Source organism: Chrysemys picta, chromosome 3 (assembly GCF_011386835.1).
Source record: "Chrysemys picta bellii isolate R12L10 chromosome 3, ASM1138683v2, whole genome shotgun sequence".
Lineage (NCBI taxonomy): Eukaryota > Metazoa > Chordata > Testudines > Emydidae > Chrysemys > Chrysemys picta.
The window spans coordinates 4,614,185-4,637,723 of NC_088793.1; the positions used below are offsets into that span (position 1 = coordinate 4,614,185).

The 23,539-nt window shown below is 45.9% G+C and overlaps 1 protein-coding gene and 1 pseudogene across 1 annotated transcript in view; one reads left to right on the forward strand and one right to left on the reverse strand.

Annotated features, from left to right (window-relative positions):
- Window positions 1-517: 517 nt before the first annotated feature.
- The window catches only part of LOC101936893 (interferon-induced very large GTPase 1-like), a 28,619-nt gene continuing 5,597 nt past the window's right edge, over window positions 518-23,539 (reverse strand). The window contains exon 2 of the mRNA XM_065587363.1: window positions 518-10,095. Within this exon, the coding sequence (XP_065443435.1) occupies window positions 2,771-10,036 (7,266 nt within the window). The 5' untranslated portion in view covers window positions 10,037-10,095 and the 3' untranslated portion in view covers window positions 518-2,770. The remainder of the gene's footprint in view (window positions 10,096-23,539) is intronic.
- Window positions 22,570-22,718, forward strand: LOC135982707 (U4 spliceosomal RNA; annotated as a pseudogene).

Consider the following 23,539-nt stretch of genomic DNA (forward strand, 5'->3'; position numbering starts at 1 on the left):
GAGTACATGCAACTCCTGTTAACCGCAGCCTCCCATCCATTGATTTCAATGCGAGCTGCTGGTGCGTCTCAGCTCTCAGCATTTGGCCATTCCGTGCAAGCTGGCTGCCTTGGCTTGGTGTTCAGCTAGATTTGATGGGAATCGGTTTGATGGGTGACTGAGTTAGGGGCTGTCTTGGGATCTAGCAACTGAGATCAGATGGGTCATGAGTGCGAACCTCCTGCCACCTAGTGCTCAGTAGCTCCGAAGAGCAATTTGGATATTTTATTTGTAATTACATTGAAAAGTGAGTTTGAGGCCTAGAATTTTGGCAAGGTCCGTTTGATAGAAGCCTGTTTTATTTCAAGGATGTGATTTTTTATGGAGAATGAAGGAAATGTACAGGACAGAAATGTAGTGATAGTCTTTCTAGTTAAACACAGCTTTTCATATTTCCGGTTCTTTCTGTCTTGTGAGCATGTGGTTGAGAAATTGTACAGATGAATATGTAGCCCTAATGAATGATGACACTGTATCATTTTTTCACACTGATGATGTTTATTGGGAATCATGCGTATGTTTTAACAATGAACACAGGTTCTTTCCCAAAGTGAGCTACAGACATTTCAAACTCCTCCCTTTCATTCAGAGATTGACGTGATCTGCAGTAGAGCTGCCTAGGTACAATTATAACCTTACAAAGACACCAAATAATTGCACTACACAAAATTACTAAACAGCATCAACCTGTCGAAATAAGCAACCCACGTACCCAAAGCTGCAGGGCTAATGAACAATCTAAAAGTTAAGAATACAAAGATGAAGAATCAGCTAGTGGAGCACCTCAGAAGGCCACAGATCCAGCTGATGCAAGTTCAAGAGTCCAAGAGAACCCAAAACAGAGCCCTACACAGGATCTTTTATATTCCATCTTTTGAGACTTATTGGATATATAACCATATTGACCACCTTCCGTGACCATAATAAGGTAAGATTGATACATGCCCATTAGCCATATGTGGCTTTTGGGTTTTCATAACTACAACTTAATCATTAATAAGATACCTCATTCATTTCTTAATAATATCTTAATAATTCCGATACATAAATGCAGTCCAACTTCCTAGTTACTGCATAGCAACCAGGTTGCTAACCCAAAACTCCCTTCTTTCAAAATCCTGCCATGTACTGGCCCTTTCATGGTCATTTGTCTAACTTCCCAGAATGAGAGGGCAGAATTTGTGTTCTGGGGTTCTCATTTCATCTAAAATTCCACCTTTAACATAACTACTGCCACAAGGCCTCACACCAATATAACAGGCCCGTAAGCACAGCAAGCTTAATAACCCAGTTACTTATGTTCCCTACTTGCCCCAATGCACATTCCAAGCCAATAAGCAATATACACCCATCAATTTTATACCACTATAATGTCGTTCTGCCTATAGCAAAGCATAAAATCACTCACAAGATGTGACAGGGTCATAGGTCAACAAACAGATACACACCCTTTCTGCTAACTGCAGCTATTACACCTCTACCCCTATATAACGCAACCCGATATAACACGAATTCGGATATAACGTGGTAAAGCAGTGCTCCGGGGGGGGGGGGGGGGGGATGCGCTGCGCACTCCAGTGGATCAAAGCAAGTTCGATATAATGCAGTTTCACCTATAACGCAGTAAGATTTTTTGGCTCCTGAGGACAGCGTTATATCGAGGTAGAGGTGTACAAGTTTAGATAAACAAGACTCCCATACTTCAATGATGAAAAATTGGCATTTAATGTTAAAGTAAATGGTTCTTGCATACAAAGTACTTCTCTATCCAGATATACAGAACAAGGAGCAATGGTCTCAAGTTGCAGTGGGGGAGGTCCAGGTTGGATATTAGGAAACACTATTTCACTAGGAGGGTGGTGAAGCGCTGGAATGGGTTACCTAGGGAGGTGGTGGGATCTCCATCCTTAGAGGTTTTTAAGGCCCAGCTTGACAAAGCCCTGGCTGGGATGATTTAGTTGGTGTTGGTCCTGCTTTGAGCAGGGTATTGGACTAGATACCTCCTGAGGTCCCTTCCAACCCTGATATTCTATGATATCAGAACATTATAAAATTAAAAAAAACTGTTGACCATAATGTAACCATACCCAGATTGTGCATTTAAAATGAAACATGGCAGTGTACATTAAATACCTCTGCACTTTAGTTAGTTCTCCTGCCGTCTGGGCAGGATGGAGCCCACCAAATGTGTTATGCACCTCTATGATGTTCTGTCGTGAACCAAATCTGGCACGTTCTGAAGTAGGCTGCCAGTAAGGGACATGTGGCTGATGCCAACCCACCATTGTGTTTTAGGTCCTCCAGGGTTTTTTTTAATATCCTGCTTTCGTTGGGTTAAAGTCAAAGATAATTCTCACAGGGAAATTGGCATCAGAGTGTAACCTTTTATAAAAATGGTATTTACTAATGGCTTTCTTTGCTCTTCATCTGGCTATTTCTTGCTGAGCGAGTTAATCTTTCATAATATGCTCACAGCAGGGAATTTTTTTCTTTATACGCTAATACACAGGCAGGTGACTTCTATCACTGTAGTTGGGAAAGCTACAGGGCTCTGACATGATGAGGCAACTGCACTACTGTGCACCAAAATGAATAATCTTATTTTTCTCTGAGTTCTGTGAGGGATTAAATATAGTTTACCTTGGATGAGTATCTCCCTAATTCAAAATACAGGAATAATATTTGAAAATGCAGTTGTTTCATACACTTTCAAACAAGAACAACAAATTTGCTACAACAACTTTTCCAGCTCAGAGAGGACATCCTTTTTTGTAATTTGTTTCCACTGAGAAGGGATCTCCCCTTTGCCTTCAAATTTCCCATGGTACTGACTCTCTAACTCTGCCCTGAAATGACACACAAACCATTTCCAGTAAGGCTGCACAGAGGTGTCAGGTGTGATGCTCCACTTGGAATAACGAGGTCCTGCATCCCGATAATTCTTGTATGGAATTTTATGGCCTCCACTCAGCACTAATGAGCAATCACTTGCTACAAGACTGGAACAAATGTCAGTAACTAGATGATTTGTTTTGTACCACTGGATGCCAGTTGTAGCTTGAGGACGATGGAAAGAAAGACTGTGATCTCCATCATGGTTAAATATGGTATTTGTGCAAACAGCATTGCAAAAGGGACACTGCTCCCAGCATCCAGAGAGCTGTTCAGCAAGTATTTCATGTGGTTTTCTTTGAAATGGCTCCATATCAATGACAGCAAAGTCTTTTTTCAGATTGTCTACCATAGGAGCCAATGCTTTACTCATTGCTTCCTTAAGAAACTCTATGTCTGTTACCTCCTGATGTTCAATGCTTTTTAGATCACATCTTGGAAGGGTTAAATGCTGTAGCAGAGTCCTGCAAAATTCATCCAGCCATAAGGATACGTTGCCACTTCTGTCTTTAGTAACTTCAGTTGAGTCGCGAATAGCTGAAAGGACAAGAGTATGGAAAGAATCAAGGGACTTGTTTAGGAAATTCTTCAGTTTTGGATTGTTCTTGTCTAAGCAATAATCATCAACACGCTGCTTGATAAAATCCTCAAAAAGGTATTTTGGGAATTGAATGTATCGCTTGTACTCCTCAAAGTCTTCCTTCTCTGCCAGATACACAAGAATAGAGTTTTCTAGTTTGGATCTGTTCCCATTGAAAGCTGGAAGTGTAGACTTCATCTCACTGGCTATGTCAATGGCAGTCTTGTCATAGACTGCCTGGCGGAGAGCTGTAGCAAGCTTGGTGCATAAGAAATCAGCAAATGTTGTGATGGAGGCTGCTCCTTGGCAGGAAATCTGAAAACACTTGAAGAAATCTTCTCTTTTACTCTCCAGGTAGACAGTTGGATCATGTGCTGTTTTAAATGCTCTGTGCATGTCTTCAAACCTTTCTCTTGCCATTTTGCATAAAAATACTGATAAATCTATTATGTAATCATCATTAAATGTGTACTTTGGGTTATTAGATGCAGAGTCCACCTCTTGTCTTATTTTATTCAGTATTTCATGAACGTAAATTGAACTGTAATCCAGTCTCTGTTGCTCTTTACTATCGATCATTGCTCTGACCCCCTGCGTGATGTGACCTGTAACCTGCTTAATGGTGTCTCTATCACACTTCTCTAAATTCTTCTTCTTCAGTTCATACCATGCTCTCTTTATGGTGACATGCTTGGAAAAATCAATGGAAAACATATTCTTGCTAGAACAGGCCTTAATTATTTTTGCTACACCAGACTTCTGTTTAAAACGCTCGAGCAGGATGTTTTCTATATCAACCCTGATATTAGGATCTTCAACAGAAGGGGCATCAGAGGACACTTCATAGACCCACTTTCCCCATAGGTGGTTGAAGTTCTCTCTCAGTTCATTTTCACTCAATTTCTTGCCTTTGAATGACAGAGCCAACCCTTGACTCCTTTTTAAAAGCTCATTTTCATATTCTGACTTCCTTTCATCCAGTTTGCTTTGCTTCTTCCTTAGTCTGATAAGTTCTTCAGATTTCCTCTTAGTTTCATCAATAAGTGACATTTTAAGATCTTTCAGTTTAATTTCTATCTTTGCTTTCCATTGAATCAATATTTCAGCATCTGGCTCTTCACTGAAATACTTTTCGAGTTGATCCATGATGGCACCATATTTTTCTCTAACTCCTTCTTCAAGGCTTTCTCTGGTGATTTCGAGCATTTCTCTGTTCCTGATTTGATTGTTTAGTTTTGTCTGCAGCTCTAGCATGTGACTTCTCAGATCCCAGGTCCATTGGCTAAACATTGTTTCTAACCTGTTGTAGGCCGCAATCTCCAGCGAGTTCTTAAAGCTAAAAATAAAATTCTCATTTAACAAAGCCTTCCACAAATCACCGATTCGGACTTTTAATCTCGACAGCTTTAAAACCCTGCCCTTGGATTCCTTTTTGGCAGCCATGAGAATCTTGCTCTTCAGTTCCTGCACATTTTGGCTGTAACTGGGGTTTGGAGGTGCCATCGGTGGGTTTCCTTCCCAGAGGTGAGCAAAGTAATGAATGTGGGTGTTCACGTCAAATCGGATAACGTCACTAAAGCAGGTAACATTACAGAACTCTTGCTGGGCTGCAGTAACTGTCATTTCATCTAACTTTTGCTGGAGGCGTCTTTGTCCTTCCATATTTTTTCCTTTTGCAGTTATGTCTCCAACATTTTGGTGCACAAACAAACAGCTTGGGGAGAGATTTACTTTCTTCATCCTCAGAAATGCCTGGACAGCGATCTGCAGGATATCTTGCATTTCTGAAGGATTCTCACCAAAGATATTGATCACAGTCATGTTGCCAATACCAATGACGAAGGTGGCTAGCTCATTATCATGATTAAGGGACAACTTATTGGCTATCTCTATGGCCCGGAGCCCTTCCGTATCAATAACTAGTATGTAATCAAAGTTCAGATCCTTTTGGAGGTTCTCATCCACCTTAATCAGCTGCATAAATGCTCCCCTGGTGCATCTCCCTGCACTGACACTAAACTGAAGACCAAACATGGCATTCAGTAGTGTTGATTTCCCAGTGCTCTGAATGCCAAGAACAGAAAGAACAAACACCTTTCTGTTTCCTAGCTTCCCAATTACTGAGTCAAAAACTGCTCCGACCCATTTTAATGGCACGTATGAAGCATCGCCGTCCATTAGCTCAATGGGATAACCTGAAATCATCAGGTCAGCTGCAATTTTAGGTAATTCAAGAACACATTTATCTTTTTGGACCATTGCATCCAGAGCTTCATAAATCTGACCTACCTCTCTCAAAATGTGTTCAAGGCCAATTGTAGAACTATTTATCTCAGCTGAGAGTTTTTCTAAATCATTTTGCAATCTAGTTTTCAACTTATTTTCTTCTTTTTTCTTTATCAATATTTCAGACCATAATTTGTGGTATTTCTGGTGAAGATCTACAAGGCGGTCAGAGGACAATTCATCCATAAACACTTTCATCCATTGCAGGAAGTACTTTTTAGTGGCCTCTGGATGTGACTGGAGAAATTCAAGCACTGACTTCATTAGGTTATTGAGGGGGAATGCCTTATTTAATTGATCACGTCGTATTGCATATTTATCTGATTCAATTTGGCTGCGGTGCTGTTCAATGCTTCTGTCCTTTTTATCATGCAAGCGAGTAAGTTCCTTATCTTTCTTACACCACCTGTGCCATAATTCTCCTTGAAGAGGCAATAGCTCTTCCTTCATGCTTGCTAAGCTATGCTTTTTCAAGAGGACCATCAATGCCTGTGCCTTTGACTTGGCTTCCTTGCACTCTTTTTTGTCTTCATCAATGAGGAAGCCATGCTGCCGAGCAGTTTTTACACAAGCATCAAGACTACAAGTGGCAATTGAGCCTGCCAGAAAATCTCTGATTGTTGCTGTTATTTCATCTATTAATTCTGCCTCGTTTCTGTTCTTGATGGCTATTTTTATGTTCTGACTTGATTTACCAGCCACAATGTTCTCTTTTTCAGCAAAAAGGCAGATCAAAGGCTTTTGAGATTGCCAAAGATCACGGATAATTTGCTTGCCCCTTTTGTCATTCTGATCTGTATCTGATAAGAGAACCACATTTATAGAAGCGATCTCCTGTAAAAATGTGACTTGTTGCTTGTGCTCTCTTGCATCCCCGTGAAGATTAGTGAAGGCGATGCAATTGTCAAATCTGTCATCATCCTTTCCACCTGGACAGTACCAGGAGATTTCCACAACCCCGTTCATCAGGACACAATCTTTGCTGCTGCCTCTACAGTGACGGTGGAAAAAAATGTCATGTTTGTGCTTACCCAGCAGAGCATTCAGGATCTGAGACTTAGAAGAATGAGGCGAATTGCCAATCCGTGTGAAGGACACCATAGGTGTATCTGCTTGATAAATCAGTTTGTTTTTATAATTTTGAATGGTACTCTCAAGTCCTGATTTTTCAGCACTTTTCCAGCTCTTTTTTACTTGGCTAAGGGTCCAAAGAGGGAATTCTAGTTGTGAAGTAGAAGGATTTGGCACCAGAAGTGGGAGTGCAAACTGGCAGAAAGCGAGCTTTGTTGAAAGATACTGTCTCATGAAATCATCTGCACAATGAAAAATTGCCATCTGGATGTCCATTGGGTGCACGTGTCCCTGATTTGTAGCAGATTCATTGGCTCCCTCACTAAAATCATCAAAAAAGTCATCAAATGTATCTGAGGATTCACTCTCTTTGTCTGTGGTATTCAATGCCCTGGTTATATCTTGTTTTGCTTTACCGTCATCCTTACAAACCAAATACCTGACCCGATAGTCCACCATTAACAGCTTTTGCAAAAAATAAAATGGCAGCTTATCTTCTGTGCTGGGCTGGCTGTCATGTAAAGAGATATTGGAAATTATATGGAAACTGTCTGTCCCCATTTTCCTTGGATAGTACTTTTCAAGTCCAAGTCGCTTCATTAAATTAAGGAACTCTTGGTTTTCAATAGGTGCATATATTTCAACATCAGTAGATTGCACTTTTGGTTCTAATTTTGATGGTTTTGCTCTTTGACAGATGTCTTCTAGTTCTTTTATTATAACCCGTTTCTGCAAATGATCATTTGCAGCTTCAAAATCCCCATTTAAAAAGCAATTTAAGTCTTTTTCCAGTATGTCCCAATCATTCCGTGCACTGTGGTTTTTAAGAACATTTGCTATTTCTGCAGAGAGTAATTTTCCCATGTGATGTTTCATAAAAGTCAAACGTTTATTCTTCTCCTCCGGAGTTACATCTTTGAATTCAGCTGTCACTGTCAGACCTGTCAAGAGCAGGGAAGCCTGAGCTCGGGAAACATTTTGATCCCTGTGACTCAAATATTCCTTGTGTGCTGTTTGCATTTCCTTTAACATGAAGTTAATTTCTGGGCACCCGAGGAGATACTGAAAAGTGTTACTTTCCACACGGTATCCTGTGCTGGCTGCAACTGAGAGTAATAACAGCTCGATGTCTGTCTGCTCTTTCTCCCGTAGAGCCTGCAGAAAGGAAGACAAAGCTAAGCTCACATTTAAGGTGGCCTTTACCTTTGCTTCTTGCACTGCTGCTGCAGAGGACATAGGGTCATAAGTAACTTCCTGTATGTAATCCTTCATTTCCTGTAGGACTTGAATAAAATCAGCAAATTCAGAGACAGACATATTTTTTTGCTGCTTTTTTTCTTCATGAAAGATCCACTGCATAATGGAGGAAGATTTGGGGAAATTCTTAACTGAATAGACATGAGGGTCCAGAAGGCAGCGCAGCAGAGATCTGATGTATACAGTATTTTGTGCCGGCAAATCTTTGTACAGTGATACTGTATTTTCCAGGAAATCTTGAAGCACTTTATCCGACAGGCAAATGTTAATCCATACACTGTAGTTCTTTGTTTTTTCAGTCAGCTTTTGTTTGAAATTGATCAATTTCATCAGCTGTTCTTCAACCCCAGTGACTTCCCAGGACTTCATTTCCTCTAAGAACAATCTGGCCTCATGCACTGCACTGGCTAATCCCTCTCCAAACAATGTACCGACGCTTTGGTTAGTTAGGACTTCGTAGGCATTTCTGAGACTGCTGCTGATTTGATGAACATCTCTAAAATCTTGTCTGTGATTGGACAGGATGATCTCCCACACAGGAATTAGCTGAAAGCCTCGGTCAATGACACTCCAGGTTTTGTTACTGGTCATGAGCCCAGATTGCCATTGGGTGAGAGAATGTGTCTCTGGTGGGCCCCCTGTCTTGGTCACAAACAGCTGAATCTCTGTGTGCATGCGTTTTCGATCTGTGCCCTGAAATGAGGCTTCAGAACCTGATTTTGATGCAGTAACAGCAGCTCCAATGCTCAGACCAAAGCCACTATAGCTGCCCCCAACATAAGAGCTGAGTGCATCAGATGTTTGTTTCTTCACCTCGTCCAGCTGCTCTGCCCGGAATCCCGCAGAAGACGCTTTCCACCAGAATATCCCACCCAAGTGAAGGGGGCCCTGGTTTACATGAGACCCGAATCTCTTGAAGAAACTCCCGCCCCTGCTCTTCACCATGTTGATCTTGTCCGGCTCTGGGGTGTGACTCAAAAGCTGCTCGATCTCTTTTAACTCTTGCAGCGCTGCACTGGAAAGTCGAAGCTGATCCTTGGGGAAGTAGCATGAGGCCAGTGGGATGTAGCTGTACTTGGTGGTGCAAATGTAAGTGTGCTCAGAGCGGGATTTGTGGGTTTCTTCAGATTCTGAAGAGCTGCTGTAATCTGTGCTGGTTTCAGCACTAAACCCCCAAAACCCGCCTTTGGCTGCAACACTAATGCTGAAGCCCAGCTTTTCCATGGTCCTTGTGAATGTGGATTCTGCTTCGGCCGATGAAAACTCCTTCTTCTCAAACAACGGCCCTTGCTGTGGACCAAAGAGCTCGAACCCTTCTGGGATGTCTATGAGCTGCTCTCGCTTCTCCACCATCTCTGCAAGCTTGTTGGTCTTGTAAATACCCTGCAGGGCCAGACCTCCCGACGCCCGTCTCAAAACTTCCTTGTCAGGGAGATTCTCACTCTGGGACACCGACTCCTCCAGGAGGTCTAATTGTTTGTGCACATTCTCTATTACTTTCTTCAAACGCTTCGCAGGCGGTGCCCAATACTCTGGGGCGATGTCCATAGCTCTCCGCAGCTCCTCCTCTTTCTTTCTTACAGCTTCCTCATGGCGGCTCCTGCCTTCCTCCTTCATTTCTTTTAATCCCTGCAGTGCTGTTTTAGCCTGCTCCTGCCTCTTCTTTAGCATCGCCAAGCGCTGCTCCTGCAGCTGCTTCATTGTTGTCTTGCTCTCCGCTATGTTAAGTAGGGTTCGGAGAGCCTGCTTTTCCCATGGGTGCTCTACTTCACACTCCAGCTTTAAATAGTCTTCATAGCTTAGATGTTTCAAAGCCTGCACAGAGGTAATCCCCAATTTGTCTCGTAGTTTGGGCAGCCAGTGCTGTGTACTCAGTCCCACTCCATTGAGTCTCTGCCCCAGTTCTTCCATCTTGGGGTGTGTTTCCTTCACAGGGGCGCTCTGAACTGGATCATCACGGTTTACCTCCTCTGCAGAGAAGGATTTAAACACAGGAAACATATTTTTGTCACTTCCTCATGAACACGTTTACCCTCCATCAGATTGTTTCCTGAATCTTGATGTACTGAAGTATTCTGACATTTTACCAGTGCTCACCCTGGAAAAATTAAAATATTGCTATCCCCACCCTGTCCCCCAAACCCCATACACACTGCACTAATCCAAACCACGTCTATGCACTCGCCCCATAGGACTAGGGTGGACTGGCCGTTCCTTTTCAGCAAAGTCTCTGGTCCTTAATTGTCTAATTTTTTCGCTCTATCCACCCAGGCCTGTTGTTTTATTCATTTCTCCTACATGCAATCTTTTTTTTTTTAAATCTTCCTTTTTTAATGGTGTTCCTTTTATTTTTTTAAAGGATTCACTCTTCTATTTTGTTACCTTCCCTTTTTAAGTACTCTCTCCATCCCTCAGTTGATTTTCTCTTAAGTTGTATTACACAGTACCTAGAAGCCCTGAGCAAGTTCAGGTTCCAATTGTGATAAGAACTTGTGTGTGGAACTCAGGCACAGAGAGATTAAGTGATGTGCCCAAGGTCACAAGGGAATTGAATCCAGAACACTCAAGTCGCAGGCCAGTATCTTTACCAGAAGCCCATCCTTCCATTCCTCAGTTGTCCTTTCTTTCTTATTCTCTGCTTGGTGTTTTTGTGTGGATGTGTTTGTGTGTGTGTGTCTCCCCACCCCCAATTTCTATTTGGTCTTTTCTGTTCCTATTTTTGTCCCTGGTGTTTCTATTTCTCTTTCCCCTTTCTTGGCCATCCCTCATCTGTCTTCCCCCTTAGTTCTATCTCCATCAGTCCCCTTCTCTTCTGCAAAGGACCACAATCTGTATTCCCTCCCTCCAGGGCACTCAAACTCTGCTGTGTCTCCTTCTGTATTCATCTTCGTTCTTTCCTTCTCTTCTCCGGGGACCAGTGTGGTGCAAAAAGTGCCCCATTTCTCACATCCCCTCTTCCCTTCTAGTGCCATGGGAAACACAGACATTCCAGAAACTGCTTTACGTGGACAGTTAGTATAGAAGGTGCTGAAAGAAATGCAGGAGAGAAGTATCATCTTTCATTCAGTATCAAAAGGTCGACTCCCATCCCCAGCTGACCCGCGATGTCAGCCTCTATTGCCCACTTATTAAATTTTCAAACACCTCTGTGCTTTCCCCCATGCTGTCCCACACGCTTGGGAGACGTTCCCCGTAAACATCAGCAAAACTAGCTCACTAGCCTCCTTCAGAACCCTCCTTTGCCATGAGGCCCACAAAACCCTTGACAACGGGTAGGCTGCTGGTGTGCTGAGACCGCTGCCTGTCACACTGACCAATATTGTCTGTGTTTCCTTGTGCTCCCCCAGCGGCCTGTCAGTGCCCATCTGTTGTCTCTTGCCTTAAACGTAGATCGTCAGGTGTTTGGGACAGGGAATGTCTTTTTGTTCTGTCTGTACAGCGCCTGGCGCAATGGGGACCTGGCTCATGCCCAAAGCTCTAGGCACCACGATAACATGGCTAATAAATAATAAAAGTAAAGGCTGCCATGAGTAAACAGCTCAGAAAAATCAAACTAGTAAATGTGGCTTTGGACATGATTCATTTTAGTCCCTAAACGACCTTTGCTCCACACAGCATTGGCTTCCCCTCACTTTTGGTGCAAATTACTCACATCAGAAATGAAGGATCAGACGGAGGTAATAGAAAGAATTATCTACAGTACAGGACAAATCCTGCATTTAAAGCTTCCCGTGAAATACTTGATGACCTTTGTTTTGGGTCAGTGTCACCCTTTTGTGCCATGGTGGTTGCAGGCATAGGCACCAACTCTGTGGGGTGCTCCAAAACAATTAGTGGGTCCTTAGCACCGAGTGGTGGCCCCACAGATCAGCTCCTCCCCCTCCCTATCCTCCCAGCCATTGCGATCAGCTGTTCTGCTGGAGGGAGGGGAAGGAGCAGGGATGGGACACGCTGGGGGAAGAGGCGGAACTGGGTGGCAAGAAGCGGGGCAGGAAGAGGGGGAGGGTGGGGGATTGGGGGGGGGCTGGGCCTGCGGAGGAGCAGGGATTGAGCACCCCCCCGCACAAGGAGGAAGCTGGCGCCTGTGGTTTCAGGAACTCTCAAATTATTAGGAGTAGACCCATCAGCAGGTCTGACTCCTACAGCATTGCAGGGGTAGGCGGAAAGATGGACCCAGTTGGGTCATCCCTTCTCACAGCGCCCCCTGGAGACAGAACTGTGCAAGGGTGTCCTTTGCAGTGCCTCCCCCTTACTCTTCCCTCCCAAGCGATAAGGACTGGAGAGTTAAAATTTAAGGGAGGAGCCAACCCTTGGAAACCTGAGAAACTAAACCTGGCAGGAGCAGACACAAAAGAGCCTTAGCAGGTCCTGCACCAGGCACCCTCGGACACCAGTGATGCCATCAGGCTGGTAGTCTCTTGCACCAACCCCCTCTAGCCTGTCCCTTCCCCCTCTCCTTTCTGGATCACCTCTCCACTCCTGTGTCCTTTCATCTAGCTAATTTCCTCCTAACTGGAGGCCTTGGATGAACAAGGAAAGAAAACAGAAGTAAGGAAACAGAGGTTAACAATGGACAAAGTGTGAATTCACAAGTGGCCTAGTAAATAATTCATAGCTAGTAAATAAGAATTTAAGAACCGCCAGACTGCGTCGGATGAATGGCCCATCTAGCCCAGTATCCTGTCTTCTGACAGTGGCCAATGGCAGGTGCCCCAGAGGGAATGAACCGAACAGGGAATCACCAAGTGATCCATCCCCTGTTGCTCATTCCCAGCTTCTGACAAAGAGGCTAGGGACACCATTCCTGCCCATCCTGGTTAATAGCCATTGATGGACCCATCCTCCATGAACTTACCTAGTTCTTTTTTGAACCCCGTTATAGTCTTGGCCTTCCCAGCATCCTCTGACAAACAGCTCCACGGGTTGACTGTGTGTTGTGTGAAGAAATACTTCCTTTTGTTTCACCTTAGAGACTAACAAATTTATTAGAGCATAAGCTTTCGTGGACTACAGCCCACTTCTTCGGATGCATATAGAGTGGAACATACATTGAGGAGATATATATACACACATACAGAGAGCATGAACAGGTGGGAGTTGTCTTACCAACTCTGAGAGGCCAATTAAGTAAGAGAAAAAAAACTTTTTAAGTTATAATCAAGATAGCTCAGTACAGACAGTTTGATAAGAAGCAAGTGTGAGAATACTTACAAGGGGAGATAGATTGAAGTTTTTCTTTTCATTGAATGACAGACCTGCGTGTGGCTATATTACAACAGAAAAAGTTCAAAAACAGACTCCAACAAGAGACTGCTGAGCTGGAATTGATATGCAAACTAGACACAATCAACTCAGGATTGAATAAGGACTGGGAATGGTTGAGCCATTACAAACATTGAATCTATCTCCCCTTGTAAGTATTCTCACACTTCTTATCAAACTGTCTGTACTGAGCTATCTTGATTATCACTTCAAAAGTTTTTTTTTCTCTTACTTAATTGGCCTCTCAGAGTTGGTAAGACAACTCCCACCTGTTCATGCTCTCTGTATGTGTGTATATATATCTCCTCAATATATGTTCCACTCTATATGCATCCGAAGAAGTGGGCTGTAGTCCACGAAAGCTTATGCTCTAATAAATTTGTTAGTCTCTAAGGTGCCACAAGTACTCCTGTTCTTTTTGCAGATACAGACTAACACGGCTGCTACTCTGAAACCTTCCTTTTGTTTGTTTTCAACCTGCTGCCTATTAATTTCATGTGGTGACCCCTAGTTCTTGTGTTATGAGAAGGAGTAAATAACACTTCCTTATTTATTTTCTCCACACCAGCCATGATTTTATAGACCTCTATCATATCCCCCCTTAGTCATCTCTTTTCCAAGCTGAATAGTCCCAGTCTTATTAATCTCTCCTCAGATGGAAGCTGTTCCATACCCCTAATCATTTGTGTGGCCCTTTTCTGAACCTTTTCCAAATCCAATATATATTTTTTTGAGGTGGGGCGACCACATCTGCACACAGTATTCAAGATGTGGGCTTACCATAGATTTATATAGAGGCAACATGATATTTTCTGTCTTATTATCTATCCCTTTCTTCATGATTCCCAACATTCTGTTTGCTTTTTTGGCTGCCGCTGCACATTGAGTGGATGTTTCCAGAGAACTATCCACAATGACTCCAAGATCTTTCTTTGTGGTAACAGTCATAGGCGCTGACTCCCTGGGTGCTCCGGGACTGGAGCACCCATGGGAAAAATTAGTGGGTGCCCTGCACCCACTGGCAGCCAAGCTCCCCCTGCCCCACCTCCTCCCCCGACCGCTGTTTGGTGGTTGTCAGAATGCTCCAGGAGCAGGGCCGGCTCTAGGCACCAGCAAAGCAGCAGTTGCTGGGGGCGGCAGATTTGCAGCGGCGCAAGAATCCAGCCTGGGAGCTGAGAACCAACAGGAGGCCCTGGGAGCTGTAGTTCCTTGGTTAGCTCCCTGCCTATAGAGCCAGCCCTGGAGCAGGGAAAGAACTACATTTCCCAGCATTCCCTTGGCCACTAGCAACAGGAAAGGGAGGGGGAAGGAGTATGGAACTGAAATCTGCAGCTTGCTGTGAATGGTAGGAACAGAGCCAGCTCTAGGTGTTTTGCCGCCCCCCCACCCGCCCTGGGCTCCCCCCGCACTCCTGTGTTGCCCCTGCCCTGGACTCTCCCCCGCCCTGGGCTCCCCCTTGCCCCCCCCCGCACCCTCCTGCAGCCCCAGCCCTGGGCTCCCCCTTGCCCCCACCTGCACCCTCCTGCTGCCCCAGCCCTGGGCGTCCCCGCCCACAACCCCTGCCACCCCAGCTCTGGCCCCCACCTGCACTCCCCTGCTGCCCCAGCCCTGGGCTCTCCCCCCACCCGTACCTCCTGCCGCCCCAGCCCTGGGCTCCTCTCCCCACCCGCACCCCCTGCCGTCTCAGCCCTGGGCTCTTCTCCCCACCTGCACCCTCTGCCACCCCAGCTCTGGCCCCCACCTGCACTCCCCTGCTGCCCCATCTTTGGGCTCTCCCCGCACCCGCACCTCCTGCCACCCCAGCCCTGGGCTCTTCCCCTCCCCCCCCCCACACCTCTTGCCGCCCCAGCCGTGGGCTCTCCCCCAAAGAAAGAATTGGGTGGAGTAAATGGACATTGCACCTCTCTATCTGAAGCCTAGCAAGGGAGGTACGTGGATCCCACTAGAATTTAAAATGAAAACTAAGGGAGGGGAGGCTCTGGACCTGGGCAGCTTTAGATACAGTACCAGGCACGTAGGAGGATTTCCACTTCTGAGCCATGGACGCAGAAATTGACTTTTCTTTTCCAGATTTGAACACCCCTCAAAATTCAGGAATGCTCAAGCTCAATTTGGGCAGCTGTTACTTCATTTCCCCCAAATCAAATCTACTGATCCACTGTAACTTGCTGTAGAAAAAGTAGAATAAATTGAGCAAGAAATGCTTCCCGGTGGTTATTAGGACTGGAATTGCTATTTTCAACAGCCATTGCCTTTTGTTTGTTTGTTTGTTTAAAGGGAAGACAGTGATACTGCATTGGCAAATTCCCCATAGAAACAAAGAATGGAACAAAAGAATAATAAAGGCACCTCAACTTTTCCTCATTTATGTAGGACAGTCTTATAATATGCATCCAGATATCCTCCAGTCACACAAGCTGAAAATTGTTCCACTTTACTGCAGTTCTGTAACCATATGGGAACCAATCCTGTCTGTGTTCTGTGCACATCCAAAATTCCTGCTGAATGACCCGCCCTGGGAGCGAGTTACCAGTGACCCAGGGCTGTGGCAGAAGGAGGGTGCAGTTGGGGGGGGGGGAGGGGGAGAGCCCAGGGCTGGGGGGGGGGGGGGGAAAGGGGGCAGCCAAATTTTTTTTTGCTTGGGGCAGCAAAAAACCTAGAGCCGGCCCTGTTTATGAATCTGTTGAACAATAGTGATCCCAGTACAGACCCCTGGGGGATACCACTATTTACCTCTCTCCATTCTGAACACTGACCATTTATTTCTAGCCTTTGTTTCCTGTCTTTTAACCAGTTACTGATCCAGGAGAGAACCTTCCTTTTATCCTATGACTGCTTAATTTCCTTACGAGCCTTTGGTGAGGGACCTTGTCAAAGGCTTTCTGAAAACCTAAGTACACTGTATCCATTGGGTCACCCTTGTCCACATGCTTGTTGACCCCCTCAAAGAATTCTAGTAGATCAGTGAGACATGATTTCCCTTTACAGAAAACATGATTCTTCCCCAACAAATCATGTTAATCAATATTAGAAAATTCTGTTCTTTATTATAGTTTCAATTTATTTGCCTGAAATTAGCCTTACCAGCCTATGATTGCCAGTATAACCTCTGGAGTCTTTTTTTTTTTTTTTAAATAGCATCACATTAGCTATCCTTGTCTTCTGGTACAGAAGCTGATTTAAATGATAGGTTACATACCACAGTTAGTAGTTCTGCAATTTCACATGTGAGTTCCTTCAGATCTCTTGGGTGATACCATCTGGTCATGGTGACTTATTGCTGTTTAATTAATAATGTGTTCCAAAACCACCTCTAATGACACCTCAATCTGGGTTAGTTCCTCAGATTTGTCACCTAAAACGAATGACTCAGGTTTAGGAACTTCCACTTTTGAAAGGATGCCTTTTTGCCTCTCACTGCTTCTTTTACTTTGGTGTTTAGCCACGGTGGCACTGTTTTGGTCCTTACTATGTTTTTCAATTTAGGGTATACATTTAATTTGAGTGTCTATTATGGTCTCTTTAAAAAGTTTCCATGCAGCTTGCAGGGATTTCACTTTTGGCACTGTAACTCTATCATATCCCCCCTTACTAAAGAAGCAGTAAGAAGAGTGATGTGTGATTAGTTTGCAGCTGTAGTTTTGTGTTCTCGCACACGTTGTAGCTCATGGACAGCTTGTGATCTATACAGGGCTTGAGTCACAAGATTAGAAGCCAGTCATAAAGCCTGTGATACAATGTGGAAAGTAATGTGCGTGTGTTGGTGTGTTTTAGAATATGTACCTAATCTCATAGGTGCTGACTCCATGGGTGCTCCAGGGCTGGAGCACCCATGGAAAAAAACCAGTGGGTGTTCAGCACCCACCAGCAGCCCTGGCAATCAGCGCCACTCTCTCCCTCCCAGTGCCTCCCACCCGCCGCGATCAGCTGTTCAGCAGCGTGCATGAGGCTCTGGGGGAGGAGCATGGGTGGAGCGCGGTTGGGGGAGGGGGCAGAACGGGGCGGGAAGAGGCGGGGGTGGGGATTTGGGGGAAGGGGTGGATCGGGGACAGGCCTGGAGTGGAGCACCTGGGGTGGAGAAGAGTGGAGGTTGAGCACCCCCCTGGCAAATCAGAAAGTCGGCACCTCTGCCTAATCTGATTGATAATTATGCACTTTGGAGTTGTGGTGCACCCTATCCCACTGCCCTACCCCTGAGCCTGGTCACCTCAGGTGTAGCTTTATGAAATGCCAAAAAAAGAAACCTCAGTGACAAGTCCACATTTGAACTGAGGGTTTGGATCCCAGAGAGCTGGATGAAGTGTCTCCCAGAACTGGATGGGGTGTTCTGGATGAGCTGAGTGGAAAAGGTCTCAGAGGGAATCCCAACTCTAACTAAACCCCATCCAAAGAATTAAATATAATGTGGCACTAATGACATTTGCAGACCTTCACTGTGCTAGTACGTTCTGCCCTGTTCCCACAGAGCTGGTCTTGTTAGATCTTTGGGGCGGGGACTGTCTTCTACTCTTTTGTTCAGTGGCTGACACACCAAGTCCCTGTTCTCAGCTGGCCCTCAGGCATGGCCATGTCAGGAGTACGGCAGAAAGGGATCTAGGGGTTATAGTGGACCACAAGCTAAATATGAGTCAACAGTGTGATGCTGTTGCAAAAAAAGCAAACATGATTCTGGGATGTATTAACAGGTGTGTTGTGAGCAAGACACGAGAAGTCATTCTTCCGCTCTACTCTGCTCTGGTTAGGCCTCAGCTGGAGTATTGTGTCCAGTTCTGGGCGCCGCATTTCAAGAAAGATGTGGAGAAATTGGAGGGGGTCCAGAGAAGAGCAAGAAGAATGATTAACGGTCTTAAGAACATGACCTGTGAAGGAAGGCTGAAAGAATTGGGTTTGTTTAATTTGGAAGAGAGAAGACTGAGAGGGGACATGATAGCAGTTTTCAGGTATCTAAAAGGGTGTCATAAGGAGGAGGGAGAAAACTTGTTCACCTTAGCCTCTAAGGATAGAACAAGAAGCAATGGGCTTAAACTGCAGCAAGGGAGGTCTAGGTTGGACATTAGGAAAAAGTTCCTAACCATCAGGGTGGTTACACACTGGAATAAATTGCCTTTTCCTTCCTGGAATTCAACCAATTCCTCTGAATCACACCCTGCCCCTAAGAGGGCCCCGTGCCCAAGCCCCGGTACCGGGGTGGCCCGGCTTTCCCAAGGGGCAATTTAAAGGGCCTGGGACTCCCAGCAGGGCTGGAGCCCCAGGCCCTTTAAATTGCCACCAGAGCCCCACTGCTGGAGCACTGGGGTAGGGCTGCGGGGCTCTGGGGGCTATTTAAAAAGTCCGGGGCTCCTGTTGCTTCTACCACCCCAGAGCCTATATGCTCGGGGTCTTACTGATCGCCATATTTGGGGTCGGGAAGGAATTTTCCTCCAGGGCAGATTGGCTGAGCCTCTGGAGGTTTTTCGCCTTCCTCCGCAGCATGGGGCAGGGATCTCTAGCAGGAGGGTCTCTGCCGATTGAGGTCACTAATAACAGGATTGGGGACTTCAGCAGCAGAGTCCAGGGAAGGGGCGGGGATGGTTTTATGGCCTGCAGCGTGCAGGGGGTCAGACCAGATGATCATAATGGTCCCTTCTGACCTTAAAGTCTATGAGTCTATGAGTCTATGAGCTTTAAATAGCCGCTGGAGCCCCGCCACTTCCCCAGGGCTCCCTCGGCTATTTACAGGGCCGGGATAGTGGAAGCAGGGGAGCCCCAGGCCCTTTAAATAGCCCCCAAGCTCTGGGCTGCTGCTGCTACCCCAATGGGGGAGGGAGGAGGAGGAGGAGGAGGGGGGCATTTACTGTACAGGGTGGACTGTACCCGCACCCCCTGCCCGCACCAGCCCCGCACCCCCTGCCCTGCCCTGCCCGCAGCCAGCCCCTGTCCCCAGCCAGCCCCACACCCCCTGCCCTGCCTGCACTCAGCCCCGCACCCCCTGCCCTGCCCACAGCCAGCCCCTGTCTCCAGCCAGCCCCGCACCCCCTGCCCGCACCAGCCCTGCCCCCCTGCCCCGCCCCCCTGCCCTGCTGCTGCCCGCAGCCAGCCCTGCACCCCCTGCCCACAGCCAGCCCCTGCCGCACCCCCTGCCCTGTCTCCAGCCAACCCCTGCCTCACCCCCCTTCGGCCCTGCCCGAAGCCAGCCAGCCCCACACACACCCCCTGCCCTGCCCGCACCAGCCCCGCACCCCCTGCCCTGTCTCCAGCCAACCCCTGCCGCACCCCCTGCCTGAAGCCAGCCAGTCCCGCACTCCTCTGTCTCCAGCCCTGCCAACCCCTGCTGCACCCCCCTGCGGCCCTGCCCGAAGCCAGCCAGCCCCACACACACTCCTGTCTCCAGCCAGCCCCGCACCCCTTACCCTGCCTGCAGCCAGACCCTACCTCCAGTCAGCCCTGCCCTGCCGCCAGCCAGCCCCATGTCCAGTGGTGCCCTGCAGTTCCCAGGGCAGTAACCCAGCACACCTGCTTCAATGAGCTGGGACCCACACATGTGCACACCCCCCCAGGGAGTGGTGGGGACCCACACGTGAAATAGAACTCATTTGTAGTTTCTAGTCCAGGCCCATCTTTTTAAAAAAGAACTTTAGGTAGGGTTAACATACATCCGTATTTTCCCAGACATGTCAGGCTTTTTGGTTCTTAAATTGCTTGGAAAATACGGACGTATGGTAACCCTATTGGTACAAAAAATACATATTGTGGCACATCCCTTAAATCAGAACTTTTTATAGGGAACCGGTTGCTAAGAAATGAAAGGCTTTTTTTTTTTTTACATCGTTTTTTTTATTTTTTAGTCATCCCTGCCGGGGCCCCACCAAAAATGTTCGAATTGGGCCCCGCACTTCCTAAAGCCGGCCCTGCACGTTGGTGTGACGCGTGGCTAGAAAGAGTTAAACAGCTTGCAGTCTGAATGACCCAAAGCCCACCTTTAAAGTCATGTTAGAAAAGTCTGGGAACGATAACTAGTGCCATTCATGCTAAATAGGCTAGAATGTTGAAATGCAACATATATTGTTAGAAGTAATACTAATTGTGTGTATCTTAGATGCTACCCCTAAACAGACAGTTCCTGTCTGTCACTATAACCATTGATTCAGAGATCAAAGGGAATATTAACATTTGGATGAATTTTGAGTAAAATAATGTCGTTGTCTATATGTCTCTTTGAAGTTTGTAATAGACTGCCTAATGGATAAATTGCCCTATGTTAATTTGTGTAGCTAATTACTAGTGGTGTTTAGAAAGCAAAAGGTTACATCAAAAGCCGATTGTTTAACCAGGACTGTGTGGTCAAGTGGATGCTAGAACACTGATTAAAAAGACCCTTGGGTGCTGATTCTGTTATCTCAGATCTGCTTAGACTTCATCAGGAGAAGTTTGAGTCGCAAGTCCAAAGTCCCAGTTATGCTGGTACACTTTGAATGTGAGATTTGGACATTGGACTATGACCTATGACCTGAAAGAACTCTTCACAACTACGAAGCTCACCTACTCTGCTATGAATCAAAACCTCAATGAATTGAACTTATGTCTGTTTACAGAAATTTTCATCATATTTAATGTGGGTACCTGGATGGAGGTCTGAGGCTGGATCACTTTAAGGGCACTGCGTTGTTTGGACTTCGGAGTAACCAGTGACGTCATAAAGAAGCTGTTTTATACTGGCTTGGTAAATCAAAGTATTGGAATATCCACCAGCTTTTTGTGGTTTGGCTTCCCCATTCTTTTCAGTTCACCCTAATTGAGTGACCACAGCTGGCTCCCCACTGGGACCCCGGTCACACATTGTAATGATGCGGTTTTGGCAGGACCCAACTGAGAGTGCTGATTCAGGACAAATCGCTAAAACAGGGCAGTTACAGCCCAAGGCTGGGGGTTTTCCACCTCTAAGGCAAACCAAACCAGCCAGACAAAGAGGACTTCGGTCTCACCCCCTGGCTAACCGCAAGTCACACAAGCAATTCCCTTAGACACTCCAGTTTCCCAGTATCACCACCAGTGCCACTTGTTATGGGGACAAATGGTTATGAAAACCAATATCCCAGTAAAAGAAAAAAGGTTCTCCCGATCCCAAAGGACCAAGCCCCAGACCCAGGTCAATATACAAATCAGATCTTACCCACAAATCACGCTGTTGCCAATCCTTTAGAATCTAAAATCTAAAGGTTTATTCATAAAAGGAAAAAGATATAAATGAGAGCAAGAATTGGTTAAATGGAATCAATTACATACAGTAATGGCAAAGTTCTTGGTTCTGGCTTGTAACAAACTGCAGGTTCAAATCAAGTCTCTGGAGTACATCCCCAACTGGAATGGGTCATTCGGTCCTTTGTGTAGAGCTTCCGTTTGTAGCAAAGTCCCTCCAGAGGTACGAAGCAGGATTGAAGACAAGATGGAGATGAGGCATCAGCCTTTTATAGCCTTTTCCAGGTGTAAGATCACCTCTTTGTTCTTACTGTGGAAAATTACAGCAAAATGGAGCCTGGAGTCACATGGGCCAGTCCCTGCATACTTTGCTGAGTCTGACGGCATATTTGCCTTCTCTCAATGGGAGTGTCTATCCTGACATTCCTGATGGTACTGGTGCTTTATTGGCGACTCCGCAGTAGGCTGGGTACATTAAAATTGGTATATTTGACCTGGCAGGTTAGGGAACTCTAGGGTCAAGAGGAGGGACTGAAGGGTTAAAATCCATGTGCATTTTATATAACAACCCAGTATATGGATTGTGCCTGCTCTTTTCCAGACCCAAAGTCCAGAGTTTGGTCGAGAGACCAGAGACCTAGCAAATAGTGATTAGCTAAGAGAAAGCAGAATAAACAAGATAACATTGCCTTTGCTAAGATATGCTTGGTCCGTAGAAATGCCAGATGTTGAAGCAATAACTGAATAATTATGTTTCATCCAATGTTTCAAATTGAACAAAGGATCCCTGTTCCTATTGTGTTTCTCCTGTAGGGAAACATTCTTCCCACAAGTATCAGGGGGTAGCCGTGTTAGTCTGTATCTACTCCTTGTTATTCTTCCCACAGATCCAACCTTGAGTTTATGAAAAATTGGCACGTCAGTATAAGATACGGCATCCTTCCACCTCCCTTCCCAGGGACCAATGCCCTGCCTTGAGACACACAGAAGACAATCTGTATTATCACTGCTTTGCGCAGTGGTAGTATCATAGCCAATGAGGTTAATCTGAGGCGTGATTATTGCTAGTTGAAAACTTTTCCCTTCACTGTTTGTTTGCTTTAACCCCTAGGAATGTACCTGTTGGACAATCAAAGGAGTTGCTCCATTCCTGTGGACCCCAAATCAGAATTCAACATATATATTTTATACTAATAACATTTTATCAAAGTATTAATTAAATGTTAACTTGCTAGCTTGAGACCATGGGCGAGACATTATGTAACCTGTTAACCATTGGCTAATGTGCTATCTTGTCTTGCTGCAAAACCTATCCCGGGGTGTGGAACTGCCTACCCCGTCACTTTCCCCCGCCCATGGAAAATCTATATATTCCATTGTAATCAATTGATTGACAGTGTCTCTGAGCCTAATAAGCCAGGTGACACTCCGCCAGCAGTGTGTGTAATAAACTCCTATGCTTGACCTCTATACAGTGTGGATTTATGTCCTTCAGAGGGGATGGCAGCCTGCAGCCCCACCAGTCATTCTGGGCACCAGCAGCACTGCCAGTGGTGCCCACAATGTGCCAAGTGCTCGCCACACACGGAAGCAGACACTGTCTCTGCCCCAAAGAGCTCATAGCCAGAAAATATATACTGTGTTTATGGTGACTATCAACTATCCCCAAGTGCCTCTCAATCCAGCCCAGAGTAGCCTCTTGAGGGTGTTGTGGCCCAGGTGAGGCTTGAGGAGGGCACTGACAGAGCAGAGGGTCGTGGCTCTGTGGATAGGCTGAGGCAGGACATGCCATGTGGAAGGGGCAGTGCAGAGAAATGGGTGATAGAGAACTGCACAGATGGGGGATGGAGTTTGCCATTGCTGGCACGATGGAGGGGAGGGGCAATGCGATCAGAGGCAGGAGCAGATAGGAAGGGAGAGAAGAGTGTGAAGAGTTTAGAGAACGAAGGGGTTTGTATCCACTCAGACACAACACAG